The sequence below is a fragment of the Theobroma cacao genome, chromosome 1 (assembly GCF_000208745.1).
Source record: "Theobroma cacao cultivar B97-61/B2 chromosome 1, Criollo_cocoa_genome_V2, whole genome shotgun sequence".
Classification (NCBI taxonomy): domain Eukaryota; kingdom Viridiplantae; phylum Streptophyta; class Magnoliopsida; order Malvales; family Malvaceae; genus Theobroma; species Theobroma cacao.
Genome location: NC_030850.1, coordinates 11,272,021 through 11,286,407, shown reverse-complemented (window position 1 = coordinate 11,286,407; position 14,387 = coordinate 11,272,021). Strand labels below are relative to the sequence as shown.

At 36.5% G+C, this 14,387-nt stretch overlaps 4 protein-coding genes across 4 annotated transcripts; 1 reads left to right on the top strand and 3 right to left on the bottom strand.

The window, feature by feature from the left end:
• LOC18612293 (oxygen-dependent coproporphyrinogen-III oxidase, chloroplastic) lies at positions 113-5,213 on the top strand. Its single transcript, XM_007049016.2, has 8 exons — positions 113-946; positions 1,055-1,130; positions 1,646-1,740; positions 2,281-2,364; positions 4,175-4,262; positions 4,371-4,495; positions 4,590-4,688; positions 4,824-5,213. Exons 1-8 carry the CDS (start codon positions 380-382, stop codon positions 4,890-4,892), a joined length of 1,203 nt encoding a protein of 400 aa, XP_007049078.2. The 5' UTR covers positions 113-379; the 3' UTR covers positions 4,893-5,213.
• LOC18612292 (ATPase WRNIP1) lies at positions 5,455-7,618 on the bottom strand. Its single transcript, XM_018127002.1, has one exon. It carries the CDS (start codon positions 7,494-7,496, stop codon positions 5,781-5,783), a length of 1,716 nt encoding a protein of 571 aa, XP_017982491.1. The 5' UTR covers positions 7,497-7,618; the 3' UTR covers positions 5,455-5,780.
• On the bottom strand, positions 7,866-12,073 carry LOC18612291 (WAT1-related protein At5g07050). The gene is made up of 7 exons (XM_018116317.1): positions 11,171-12,073; positions 10,798-10,860; positions 10,170-10,286; positions 9,494-9,725; positions 9,193-9,351; positions 8,939-9,090; positions 7,866-8,138 (listed from the first exon to the last, which is right to left on the bottom strand). The coding sequence occupies exons 1-7, from the start codon at positions 11,419-11,421 to the stop codon at positions 7,991-7,993; spliced, it is 1,122 nt and encodes a 373-aa protein (XP_017971806.1). The 5' UTR covers positions 11,422-12,073; the 3' UTR covers positions 7,866-7,990.
• On the bottom strand, positions 13,452-14,387 carry LOC108661237 (uncharacterized mitochondrial protein AtMg00810-like). Its single transcript, XM_018117258.1, has one exon. It carries the CDS (start codon positions 14,385-14,387, stop codon positions 13,452-13,454), a length of 936 nt encoding a protein of 311 aa, XP_017972747.1.

Sequence of the window (14,387 nt, the reverse complement as noted above, 5' to 3'; positions counted from 1 at the left end):
CCCAAACCCTGGAAAAACACCCAATGGATGGCTGTTCAGTTTTGACCTTTGTGGAGGACGAACTGCAAATTGCGACGCTCAGAATACTTAGTACAGAAAAAGAGAAGAGTTTAGTCTAATATTGGGGGTGACGGGTGACTCGTGAGTAAATCTGCAGAGGAAATCTAAATACCAACGGCTAAACCAACCAACACACTGACACTGTGGGCCGACCCTTATCACATCATTCATTCATTCAACTCTATCTGCTTTAAATCATCCTCCCTTTCTTTCTTCCTTACACACTACATAAACACCTCGGACGCAATCTCAAAAACAAAGAACCAATTTGTCCCCGGTTTACAGAAAGATCAACACCACCCATCACCAAAATTTAGCAATGCCACCCCCAACAGCAACTCTCTCTGTTGCTTCTTCTTCTTCTCTATCTCTATTCCCATTTTCTTCTTACTCTTGTTCGAAGCAACCCCAATTACGCTTCTGCCCCTCCCCCACCCCCACCCCCACCAGGCTCACCCAGTTCACTCCCCTCACCACACCCAACTACCCAATTGGCAAACTCATGACACCCTCCGCCGTTTCCATCGAGAAAGAAACTATGATATCCGAGCGGCCCCACACTTTCCTCCGTGAAACTGACGGCAAAGATGACGGCTCCATCAGGGCGCGCTTCCAGCGCATGATAATGGAGGTGCAGGACAGCGTGTGCGGCGCCCTGCAGGCTCTCGATGGAACCGGGAAGTTCAAGGAGGACTCGTGGACGAGGCCTGGAGGCGGTGGAGGAATCAGCAGAGTGTTGCAAGACGGTGCTGTTTTCGAAAAGGCTGGTGTTAATATCTCTGTTGTTTATGGAGTTATGCCCCCTGAAGCATACCGAGCTGCCAAGGCTGCTGCTACTGATCTGAAGCCCGGTCCGGTTCCCTTTTTCGCCGCCGGAATCAGCTCGGTAATTACTCGCTCTCAAGTTTCTTATTTTGTTTTCAAATTTTGGTTCAGTGCCGTTGAAAGAAGAAAGTGCCGATAATTATCATTTTGGGTTTTCATTTTTTTTCAGGTTTTGCATCCGAAGAATCCGTTTGCTCCTACATTGCACTTTAATTATCGGTATTTTGAAACTGATGCTTCTAAAGGTACTTAATTTCTTCTTAGTTATTATTATTAAATTATTGAACCTTGCTTGCTAATATGGTAATTTAAATGATAATTGATATGCCGCCCCGGCATCCTGATTTGTCAACAAAGGGATAGGAAGAATCTATGTAATGATTTCTCTATGTATGTTGATTTTTTTTACTTCCCAAAATTAGCAGAATGATATATAATTAGAACTTGGCAGTTTATGGTGTTACCTGATTCCTAGAGATTGGTTCCATTAGCTAGACATATGTTATCGTCAGCATAAAATCAAGCAAATATAATGCATTTCCTCTCATTGGCAATTCAGTGTCAATGGCTGTTATGCTGTATGGTCCACTTTGGTACTTGTTCTTCATAAACAAAAAGGAATATTTTCTTGACGATTTCAATTTGCATTGCTTTTCCTGAGTTGCTTTCTCAATACTCTGAGATTATGCATTGCATTAGTCTTCTAAGATAAGCAAAGCGGTATAAGTTCTAGTTGGTGACTCATCTTGAAAATGTGCAGATGCTCCTGGAGCACCTAGGCAATGGTGGTTTGGTGGTGGAACTGATTTGACTCCAGCTTACATCTTTGAGGAGGATGTCAAGCACTTCCATTCAGTAAGTTGGATTTTTCTTCTTTCTTTCTGTTTGTTTGTTTGTTGTTGTTGTTGTTGTGTGTGTTTTTTTTCCTTAAATCATATAGCTTTCTTGGTCTTGTGGCAAATGCTTTTTCTATTCTACCCTACATTAAAAGTTCAGGCATCTGCATTTAGCATGATTAAAAATACTGCTAGTTTCACTTTGAGAAAGTAAAAGATTGATCTTATCAAAGAAATTTGAAGAAATTTGAGAATTTGAACAGAGCTTTTTTTTAACATGTTATTAAATAACTATTTACAGATTTACTAGAAAGCACAAGGATGAAAGAGCTGTAACCTGTGTTTCTTTTACATATTAATATAGATTCATTAAAAAGTTGGAGATTGATGTTTTCTACTGCCAGTGCATTTTACATGTCAGCCGCAAAGATAACTGCAAAAATAATAACTATACCTGTGAGTGTGTGTGCAGAACATTAATTCTATCTTGTAAAATATTTTTTGAGGAATGAAATGTTTTGCTGAATGTTCTTTTGCTAACGTTGACCCTCTTGTGTAGATACAAAAAAGGGCCTGTGATAAATTTGATTTATCCTTTTATCCCCAATTCAAAAAATGGTGTGATGACTATTTTTACATTAAGGTATGATCTTGCTAGATTTTTTTTTTATTTTTGTTTTTATATTTCTTATTTACTTTCTTTCAGTTTTAGGATTATGTGTTATAGCATCTGAATTAATAAAAATGGGCTATCTTGCCACTCAATGCATTGAAGCTGTGATTGTCAACCTTTTTCTTTTGGGATCTATGATGCTATTAATGTTTGAGGCTGGAAGCAAGTATTAATGCACCTAGGTGCTAAGGTGCAGTGTAAATCAACTAAAGCTCCTCGCATGCTTTGGGTGAGACATCTTAGATTACGCACATGCCTTTTGCACTCAGGCATGCATTTTTTAAGGTGAAAGGCACATAACAAGCTTGGTTGGCTTGAATGTCTCCTTGGATTCTTAAATTTGTAATTTCTTTTATTAACTATACATTTCATACATGCTATCTCAACAAGAATAAAAAATGGGGTACTATAGTTCATGCACAACTTTTTGTTGAAAGTGGAAATGGAAAATAATTATGATAATGCTTATTTTTGAAATACATTAGGTAATGTAATGAAGCAAAGTCTTGAATGTTCATTTACAAATCATTTTTTTTTTTTTGATTTAGGAGAAGGGGAGGTTCAAACCTTGCTCCTTGTGCAGGGGGATCATGCACTAACTATTGAGCCAAATGTTTGGGTTCTATAAATCATATTTTTAAGCTTATTAAATATAATAAATATAATTTTCTTATATATGTATATAAATTTTTATAAATTAGAGCCTTACATCACTAGGTTGAGTGCTTCTTTTCCTTTTGTGCCTTGTGCCTTGGGCATTGGGCAATGTAAGATTCTAGAGTGCATCCTATGCCTTTTGACAACATTGATGGTTATTGGTCAGCATTCTGGATGATGGATGCATATAGGTTTTGTCCACAAATAGCTCTTTATGAATAGATTACTATGAAATATAATAATGATTGAGAATTCTGGTCTGCAGCGCTTTAGAGCACTCATCTGCTCATATAATAAGGATATAGTGCTTACATATTTCTAACAGAATTGAATTACCTCTCAATCTAGCTTTCATAAATTCACCTTCCGCCTGCTTTAACTAACTCATCTCATTCATAGACATAATAATCAATATTATTTATATAGTATCCTATGTATTAGCAATTTGTAAAATAGTAGTAAAGCCCGGTTATAACTTATAAGTGCTTGCATAATACCCCGTGGTGCGCTTGCCATTTTGAACTCAATAAATGTGTTTCTCCAAGTATGTTCAAATGATTTACTAAATAGCCATTTGTTTTGCCTAGTCTTAGTTTGATTAATGTCACTTTTATGTTTACCATAGTGATGTTTTTGAATTCTCTCTGTCCCATTACATGTAATGTTTTCCTTTTCTTGATATCTGACAATAAATATTGTTTGCTGTGTTTAAGGCTTTTTATTTCTTTATTTTGCAGTGATAATAAAAAGCCGTTGAACTTTAGTATTATTTTAAGAATTCTAGATTTGTTTATTTCTCATATTGGATTTAACATAATAATTAAAAGACAATTAAACTTTAGTATTATATATTGGAAACTCAACGTAAAAGTATATGAAGTTGGATTTATCTCTGTCTAAAAGTGTGCATCCTTTGAAACATTCATCCAGAGATAAGATAGAGGGGGTGTTATTCAGGGTGGAAGCTTGGTAGTTTTGAGTAAAATCAGTAATCTACCATGATGATCATACATTTTCGAGAAGCTTTCTTTACGTCATCATTTCTTGTTGACGTTTTTCTACATTTATTTATAGGAGGATTAAATTGTTAAACTTTTATGTTTACTTTGAATGCTCTATGCAGCATCGAGGTGAGAGACGAGGGCTTGGGGGAATATTTTTTGATGATCTAAATGACTATGATCAAGAGATGCTTCTTTCATTTGCCACTGGTAATTCATCTAGACTGAGATCACTCTTTTTGAGTGTTGGCTGCCTACAAATAGCAATTGCAGTGGACTACACTTTTTATAATGAAACCATTTACTATTGATTTGCAGAATGTGCAAATTCTGTGATTCCTGCATACATACCAATTGTCAAGAAAAGGAAGGATACACCTTTTAATGAGAGCCACAAGGCATGGCAACAATTGCGAAGGGGTCGCTATGTAGAATTCAACTTGGTACTGAATCCAGTTATAATTAAATTAGACAGATTTGACATCTTAGATTTCTCTAAATCAGACCGTTAAATTATATTTGATTTGTTAACGACAGGTTTATGATCGAGGAACAACATTTGGACTGAAGACAGGAGGTCGAATTGAAAGTATACTTGTTTCTCTCCCTTTAACTGCACGATGGGAATATGATCATGTAAGCTTTGTGCCCTAAGTAAAAGTTCTTTGAATCATTCTGCATAAATGTTCAATGTGATATGTTACCAATATAACGTATCTGAACTGATAATGAGAGGGTGTTTTTTTTTTTTTTACTTTGTTTGACATGCAGAAACCAGAAGAGGGAAGCGAAGAGTGGAAACTATTAGATGCCTGCATCAATCCTAAGGAATGGATTTGATCTTAATGCATCAACCCTAAGGAATGCGTCCGATACTTACCGTTTTGACTTTCTTTGTATCATTTTGAAATTTCCCATTCGGTCCTACACTTTTTAGTTTTTGTTTTTCCTGTTCTCGTTTCTTCTTAAGAAGGAAGTGTCATCCGGCGGCAGAAGTTGTAAGTTAGCTTGGTGGTTTTGTTGTATTAAGGTGAAAGGGGAGTCTTCGTTGTAAATCATGATTCTCATTCCTGTAATACACATATTGTTTAGAGGCCAACAGTGCTAAAAATATTGTGAATCTGATAATATCTCGCTCTTCACGTTCAGATGGAATTTTTATCCTGTTGTGTTAATACTTGCAAGAAAAGTGTGCACCTGCAACTCGTAGCTGCATTTTTGGATACCCTTCATTTTTCTTATGATATGAGTTCAACCCTTGGGAACGTGCCCTTCATCACAATCTGGTGTACCACGATGCAATTACGAGACAAATTTAACAGAACATTCTGGAAAGGGAAGCCCCCTCCCCTCCCAACATAATGTAGAATCATAACCTTGACGAATATCAACAACAGAAACATACCAGTAAGGAGCTTTATCCAAATAAGTTTGTGAAAGGGGCTACTTACAGAAAATCTTTATCAATAGTAAATGCTTTAATTAATTAGTTGTAAGGTCACTGCGTCTTCCACTTTGTTCACAGTTCCAAAAAAAAAAAGGGTCCAAGATTATAAACATTCTTCAGATTTTTTACCTACAGAAGATGCATATCCACAGAAACTTTGATGAGTACCTAACCAGTAAAGGTTACTGGTACGATTCCAAAAACTGCTGGGAAATTTACAAAATAGGCCAATCAAGGAAATTTTCTCCTTGAGAGCTCCCCAAAAAAGATGGAAGTGACTCCTATTGCTGTGTTGAATTTTCACTTGGCCAATCAAGGAACTTGTATCCTTGAAGCGAAGGTGGCAGGTATGTCTGAGTTGATGAAGAGGGATTATCTGGTGGATATATATAATCCTTTCCATATCCAAGTTCCTTCATTAGCTTGGTTGGTGCATTCCTCAAATGAAGCGGCACTCCCTCATTCTGTCCTACAGATTCCCTAACAACCTTCTGTGCAGTTTCAATGGCCCGATACACAGAGATAGATTTTGGAGCCAAAGCCAAGTAAGCAACACATTGCACAAGAATCACATTACATTCGGGCATGCCCAAGAAATGACAAGCTTGATAACAAGAAACAGCCTGATTTAAGGCTAATGGATCAGCCAACCCAACATCCTCACTGGCAAACCTTATTAGCCTACGCGCAATGTAAAGAGGCTCTTCACCTCCTTCCAGCATTCTCGCCAACCAATAAATTGCAGCATCTGCATCACTTCCCCTCATTGACTTGTGGAGCGCACTGATCAAATTGTAATGCTCTTCCCCTGCTTTGTCATATGCAAGATGCTTGCATTGAAGAGCCTCCTTAGCATCATCCACCGTAATAACTGCTTCAAACGAACCAATCTCAGTTTCCTCACTTGTCAACAAATTGAAATCCCTATGCGGCTCTACTCCCACACCTTTTAGTTGATTATCAGCCACTCCGGCAGCTGCTGTTGTGGCAGAAATTTCCAAAGCATTCAATGCCACACGAGCATCACCGTCACAATTCATAGACAAAAATTCAATAGCAGCATCCTTAGCTTCAACCCTCATCCCTACGCTCTGAGACAATCCCTTCTCTCTATCATTAACTGCTCTCCTCAAAAGAGTTTCAACATGGTGGGGTTTTAAAGGATTCAATGTAAGAACCCTACACCTAGACAACAATGGCGTAATCAAATGAAACGAAGGATTCTCTGTAGTCGCCCCCATAAACACAATACTCCCATCTTCAATCACGGGCAAAAAAGAATCCTGTTGTGATTTATTAAACCTATGAACTTCATCAACAAAAAGCACAGTCCTCTTGTTATTCTTAGCTCTGATTTTCCTAGCTTCCTCAACAGCGTCTCTAACATCCTTAACCCCACAGGTCACAGGAGACAAGGAAACAAATCGATAAAAAGACCGTTCTTGCGAAGAATTAACAATGGATTTAGCAATGGAAGTCTTACCAGTACCAGGAGGACCCCAAAAAATAATAGAAGGAATTCTGTTACGGTCAATAGCTGAACGGAGAAGAGAATTGTTACCCAGAATGTGTTCTTGACCAACTACGTCGAAAATAGTACGAGGACGCATCCGTTCGGACAAAGGCTCATGGATTTTAATGGTTTTGTCTTGTTGAGTGATTGCTTTGGGATGTTGCAATTTGCGGCGTTTATTATGGACAGGAGATGGGGTGGTGGAATCTTCTTCTAGGTCTTGTTGGGTCAAAATTTGGATGCTTGGAGCTGTGGCTGTGGGTTCAGGAGAAGGAGGGGAATTGGGAAGTTTGGTGTGAAGATGAAAGAAGCGGTCGAGTTTGGGTTGGAAAGGAGGAGGAGTCGGGTTGGGGTTGGGGTTGGAGGATTTGTGAGAAAGAATCCATTCGGTGGCTTTGAGAGTGGATTTTCCACCGGTGGCAGCAAGGGCTTGTGCTGCTAATTCACTCGGAAACCCCATGCTCAGAAGCTGCTGCATCTCCATTTTCTTTTTTTTTTTTTCCCACCAAAAGAGTGTTGCAACTGGGAATATGGCGCAGCAGTGGAACTGTAAAAGGAACTTTATTGGTCTCTTGTTTTCCTTGTTGTCTTCTTTTCCTTTTGGGTTACACACCAGTGGGCAGGCTAGGCTAGGCTAGGCGAGCCCCTCAAGTCTGTTCCAAAGCCATCTTCCCTTATGCGGATTGGCCCAAATGCCGAATTGCATTCTTGTGACAGAGATTAAAAACTTTTCCTGTCCTTCTTACCAAACGACGGATTAATTCTCAATTTCAGAACAGAGCATTGGAAATTTAAATCACCATCCCATTTTAAGTTCGTTTTTTAAACATTGATTTGATTAATTAAATGGTTTTACATTAGAGAGTGCCAAAAAAGAGCCAAAGAAGTGAAATTGAAACAAATTCCAAGGCCTTACAAGATAGGATGCTTACTATGTACACATCAATATTTTATAGCATTTTGATTCCAACTTTAATACTACAAAATCCATGTGTTATCACTTTTCTGGTCTGATTTCAATGCATTGAGCAGGTGTGTACCCTCCAGCAGTTTCTTTTCCTTCTCCTTTTCCTTTCCCCACAAAGTTAAACACAAACCGACAACTATGAGTAGAGCTCCCACTACGCTATAAAGGAGATGAAATGAAAAATAGACATCGTCATCAGCAATAAAAGGAGAAGGGAAAAGTATGCTAAAAGACACAGAAGAAAAGATAAAAAGTAACGAAGTAGATAACATGATAACATTTCAAAGGGATTCATTGATCGGCATTGGTTTACCCTTATAAAATCTAGGTCTACATCAAAGCATGACCCATCCATTTAAATTTATTTATTGTTAAAATACAAAAATATTTATGCTAATTATTTTATATTTTTAAAATTAAATTTAAATAAAAATATTTTTTTTCATTAATACAATTATATTTTGGGTCGGGCTCGAGATTCAAAATCTTATACAAGATCAGGCTTGGGGCCTGAGATAGCTCAACATGTGGACAAGCCTTCTTGAATGCAATAATCTTAATAAAGAGTTTTGCTATAAAGCTGAGTGTTCATGAGTATTATAAGACAATATATAAACATGAATTTATGTTTGATACATTGTATATTAACTCTTACTTACCCATACAGCATCATTTTATAAATATGTAAAGGTAAAAATTTTTTAAAATAAATATTATTAAAATTATGAGTATTTATTTTTTTTAAAGTTTTTAATTTTTAAATTTATTATGTTCACTAATAGTATATGAAATCTATACACTAATAATGTATCAAATATAAACCTTATAAATATTTATATAAATATTTTCACAATAAATTTAGTAATTAATAGATAATTTGATGATTTTCAAGTGAATATTTTAACTTTACCAATTTATTTTCGTCCATAAAACCTCTAACATAAAATAAGAATCGGTACCGTCCCAAAAACAATGCATCTCCCAAAACAAGCAGTCCCATTATTGTGGCAATAACTGTGCCCAGAGGTCGAAAGGCTGTCATGAAAACTAGACCTTTTGTTTTTCCCACTAACGCTTGCAGATAAAATGTAAGTCCGAATATCACAATCCCCTGGAATAATCTCATCTTCATGGGATTACAGATACGTATAAAAATGATTGGTATGCTTAGTTTTAATATTTCTGATCATAAAAGAAATATGAAGCTTCTTACACGATAGAGGATAGCAACAAGACTCATGTCCCAGGACAATCTCCAGGATGAAGCTTTATGGTCTACAGCAGCTGTCATGATTGCTGAGACTAAAGTCCCTGTTAAGCATGTCAATGATGTAAGAGTTATTGGAGCTGGATACTTCTTCACAGTGACAGTCTGCATTGAATGATACTCGGTCAATAAAAAGAAAAATGGAAAATGATGACCAAATGTCATATATAAAACAAGAATAAAAGTAATTTTCTTCTTGATTGAAGTGTAAAAGGAAAAGAATCAATGGATATTGAATCTCAATCACCTGTAAAACAAGAAATGCCGATAGTGAAAGGTAAGAAAGCAGGAGCATGAGAGAGCCTTTGATCCAGTCCTTGTTAAATTGCAGTTTTGAAGAGGCTTGAGTGTGATGGGAGTGTGGTGAAATCAGAGCACAACCCTTGTACAGTGTCATAAGTGTTGCACCAGCTAAGGCAACAACACTGCCTCCAACCTTTGCTCGGGCACTATGCTTGGACATGTCTAAGGCCTCCATCCTGTTTATTGTAATTAACCAAACAAAAACTTACATATTTATGTTTGTTGATTAATGTATGATTAGTTGTTTACTAATTTTTCCTTTATAGTATATATATACACATTTTGTGATTGTAATATTGTAATTGTAATTTTTAGTAAATTATTAGAATTACAGTTGCTATATATAATTAAATCTATATGGCATAAAACTAAACTTTGCTTAAAGTTCCTTTAGCAACTAGGTAATAGGTTAAGTCCCGCCTTATATGGATTTGCCTGATGGTAATGAAGATGAGTGAAAATGAGATATTAATACTTATTTCATTACAAGAAATCAACTCCTTTAAGTTCTGCAAATTGAACTATAGTTTTACCGATTACGTGTTTATCCTTCGCATAAGCTTGCAGTGATAAAAAGTTGTACTGATAAGATTTCACCTTAATTGTGAAGCTAAAATTACCTGCATAAAACTGCCAATACAAAGGTCATTGATGGAATTAAGTTGGCCAGGGCAGATGCAACCGCTGGTGATGTGTCTTTCAGCCCTATATAAAACAATGTCCTTCCCAGCACAGCTCTGAGAAGTGAGATGCATACAATTGATTGAAACAAGAGCAATGTCAAGTCAATACTTCAGTAACTGCAAAATTCTTCAGTAAATTGGATTTACATTTACAAAAGTAACTCTCTTTTGGCCTCTCAGTTGTAGAACATTATCATCGCATCTCTCACAAACCAGCAGCAAATCAGCAATGAATAGGACAACAGATCAGCAACAAGAATAGCACCAATCCTGGAAGATTGATGCACCATTCAGCACATCATTGATCCTATAATCTCTCCCTACTGTTGGACAAAGTTTCCTTATATAACATAGTTTGCAACCAATTTAAACAGAGGAAAACCGACTAAGTTCTCAAGCAGAAAAATACTAGAAATTCGTACACTCGTTTTTTCTTCCTCCTCTGCCTACTGTCACTCTTAACCTCACTCTCTCTGCCTCTCTTTTCTAAAGTTCTTCATCAATATTAATGGTGGAACTAATAGTTAGGTCAGGCAAAAAAAAAAAAACATAGAAATTAACTCACCCAAGGATTCCCAGGAAGAAAATATCTCTCAGGATTGCCATGCTGATTTTTCTATCATGCTTTCTGCAAGAGAGATAGGCATTAATTAATTACTAGTATACGGAAGTGAAACTGAATTTCAAAGAGTAATTAAAAGAACTATCCATGAAACAAAACTCATAAGAGGTGGCTAAAAAGGATAATTTTCTCGGTGAGGATTGGTTAGTAACATAACTGATTAATTTGTTCTGTTAAAATGTTTCGCTCTTTTTCCATTCACTTATTTGATTCTTTTGTGCTTTTTTTTTCTTGAAAATGCTAGGATTACTCATTGAAAAAAGATAAATCCTTAAGAACAAGCAGTGATCGAGGCCGAGAAAGAAGAAAAAAAGACCTTTCAAATAGCAATGCAAGAACAGCTGTGATGAGAGTTCCGAACACAGGACCATAAACCACAAGCACGTAACTGCTCATGCCATTATCAAGAGAGACCTTGGAGATTATGTTGTATCCTGCAAAGCAAATATTGCAGAATATGCAGATTGCATACGGTTTCAACCCTTCAAACCTTAGCTCTCCCTTTCTCTTTATCCCTCCCGCGGTTTCGCCCTGCTGCTGTGTTTCCATTTTCATTGATGTTAACATGCATTTTCTTTCAGGTGATCATGATCTGCTTTTAACTAGACACAGAGGCACAGTAGCTCTGATATTTCACCTTCCGTCAATAATTGAATCTACCTTACGTTGCAAAGTGGTTCATGACTCAGGTGTCAAGAAACCTTCATAATAAGCAGAATCACTGAATCAAATTATATTGGGCCACTTACTGAATTGGACTTATAATTCCTCATGAATAAATGCTTATTCATTGTTTTGGGTATATCCAAGATATGAATTATCCAAATAAAGATATTCCCGTAACCTCAATACTCAACATTTCTTATACTTGTTACTGAGTATTTAACTTCAATGGGGCATCTATTATTATATAACCTACGGTAGATACGAAAGAAAGTCACCGAACAGATTCCGACAGAGGCTTTTCTCCTTTTGGAGTAACGCAAACTTGAATAAGCAGACAGATTCTAATGCGCCACATGCGACAATATATACGTGAAAGCATGTTTCCTGGAATTTCCTTTTGGGTTACTTAGCTTTTCTTTGACAAGATTGAACTCATCTTGATTGGTAAACAAGTGAGCTTGGTGAGAAAGACTACTTCAATCATCAGACCTAAAAATATTAAAGTGGGAGAGAGGTGTTTTTGTGGTGATTTTTCCTTTGGTCTATGGATATAAGCAAGTATTGTTTCTTGTACGTGTCTGATTTAGTAGTGATCATGGTGTGATTTATTGCTAAGGTTGCATCATGAACAATAATTTCTTCCTCAAGTCTTGTTCGCTGTCCACATTAATCATTTAATAATATGGTTGTATGTATCCAACCCAAATAATTTGTTTTAATTTGGACCACCATATTTCTACATGGTTGTATGCATCCAACCCAAATTGGTTTTGATATATACGACTCTAATTTATTAACATATTACAAAGAAGGTGGTCCATGAGTTTGCCAAATAAAACTCAAATATATGGTTCCGAACCACATTTTAATTTCAAAATTTTATTTAATAATAAAATTAAAATAAAAAGCTAGCAAGAGGGAAAAGGAAATTATTATTATTTGAAAGTAAGGTCACTTTTATTTGAAATTAAAATTATTATTGTTTTATATGTCTTCATAACTTGTTTTAATTCAAAACTATTATTTTATATAACAATCATACATACTGCTTTGCTGCTCTTTCTTTTTTTGACATTGTTAGTCTTCAAGCTCCTAGTAAGTTTCTTTGGAGATTAAGTACCAATTCACTTGCCACCCAAAAAAAAAAAAAAATTGATAAAGAAATAAAATGCATCAGTTATTGTTTCCTATTCGTAACTCTAAGCAGGAAACATTGGAGCATACGAGTCTTTACCGTGATTGGATTGGGCTAGAGCTGTCTGGTTCTAGAGATGTGCTGGTTTTAAAGTTCAAAAGGAGAGTGCTGTAAGACATGAAAAATTGGATAGCAGAATTTTTCCCAGCAGGATATGACAATGCTGAATGAAATTCAGGTTGCCTTTACTTGTTGGCATATTTGGAAGAGTAGATGTATAGTTGTGCTGGGGCGAAAAGAGTTGAACGTTCATGCAACAATCTACAGAATCAAAGCAGCTGTTTCTGAGCTTCTTAGCGTTCAAGCTAAAGTGACGAATACCGAGAGAGAGAGAGGAAGAGGCGGCACATGGGAACGAGAGAATATGAAAAAATTCTCATTACAGAAAAGTTACTTTACAACTATATTTATATACAGGGTCTCTGTTGACCAGAGGAAAGATAAAGAATAACTGTAACTAATATAACTCATAATTAAATTTTAACTAACTTTTAAATTTTAAAATTCTATTAATGAAACGGTACACTTTGTTGCTGTTTGTGGAAGGCATTTTTTGAAACGGTGCGCATTATCTGTCTTCTTAAGCCTTCTCCCCTTCAAACCCGACCTGTTGTTCTCTGTACAAGTTTCTACTAGCAAGTTTTATTCAATCAGTTGTGTCTAATACTCCCTCTCAAGAGGAGGAGTGAATATTATGAACACTCATCTTGCCCTACAACTTGTAGAACTGTCTTGGCTACAGGGCTTTGGTGAAGATATTTGCTATCTGTGATTGAGTTGAAATATGTATGGGCTTTATTATCCCAGCCAACACCTTTTCACGGAGGAAGTGGCAATCCATTCCTATGTGCGTTGTCCTCTCGTGAAATACTGGATTCTTACTAATGTATATTGCAGATTGACTGTCAAAGAAGAGACTTATTGCTTCCTTGTGAGAGATTCTAAAATTTGCCAAAAGGTATTGCAACCAAATAATTTCACAACAGGTAGAAGCCATAGACCTGTATTCTGCTTCTACTGAACTTCTAGCCACTACAGTTTGCTTATTTGATTTCCAACTTACAAGAGAATCACCAATGAAAAGACTAAAGCCTGTGATTGATTTTCGCAAGTCAGGGCATCCTGCCCAATCACTGTCAGAGTAGGCTGAAATTTTCATGTTAGACTTTGACTTCATTAGAATGCCTTGGCTTAGTGCCCTTTTAAGATATCTTATGACTCTGTAAGCTGCCATGAAATGTTCATTGCTAGGTTTGTCCATGAACTGGGACAAAACTTGCACTGCATAGGAGATGTCCGGTCTAGTAAAGGTTAAATACAACAATTTACCAACCAGTTGCTTGTATTTGGTAGCATCATGCAATTCTTGCCCATCTTTGGTCTTGCTCAATTTATAATTATAGTCAATGGGAGTACTTACAGGTTTTGATCCAAGCAGGCCATGCTCTTCTAAAAGGTCCAGGATGTATTTTCTTTGGCATATGGATATGCCTTCTGGAGATTGAGCAATTTCAAGCCCCAAGAAAAATTTAACTTTACCAAGATCTTTGAGTTTAAATTGTGAACTAAAAAATCCTTTGACATTAGATGCTATCTGAGCTGAGTTACTCCCTATCAAAATATCATCAGCATAGACTAAAATTGCCACAAAGTCCCCACTGTTTGTTTTCAT

Bases quoted from the DNA above. Each gene is read 5' to 3' on its own strand.
- LOC108661237 (XM_018117258.1), bottom strand. From the start codon at position 14,387: ATGAAAACAAACAGTGGGGACTTTGTGGCAATTTTAGTCTATGCTGAT.
- LOC18612293 (XM_007049016.2), top strand. From the start codon at position 380: ATGCCACCCCCAACAGCAACTCTCTCTGTTGCTTCTTCTTCTTCTCTA. The intron at 1,131-1,645 runs GTACTTAATTTC...GAAAATGTGCAG, and splicing joins TGAAACTGATGCTTCTAAAG to ATGCTCCTGGAGCACCTAGG. The intron at 4,689-4,823 runs GTAAGCTTTGTG...TTTGACATGCAG, and splicing joins CACGATGGGAATATGATCAT to AAACCAGAAGAGGGAAGCGA.
- LOC18612291 (XM_018116317.1), bottom strand. From the start codon at position 11,421: ATGTTAACATCAATGAAAATGGAAACACAGCAGCAGGGCGAAACCGCG. The intron at 10,287-10,797 runs GTGAGTTAATTT...CTCACTTCTCAG, and splicing joins TTCTTCCTGGGAATCCTTGG to AGCTGTGCTGGGAAGGACAT. The intron at 9,726-10,169 runs GTAATTTTAGCT...TACAATAAACAG, and splicing joins GTATTGGCAGTTTTATGCAG to GATGGAGGCCTTAGACATGT.
- LOC18612292 (XM_018127002.1), bottom strand. From the start codon at position 7,496: ATGGAGATGCAGCAGCTTCTGAGCATGGGGTTTCCGAGTGAATTAGCA.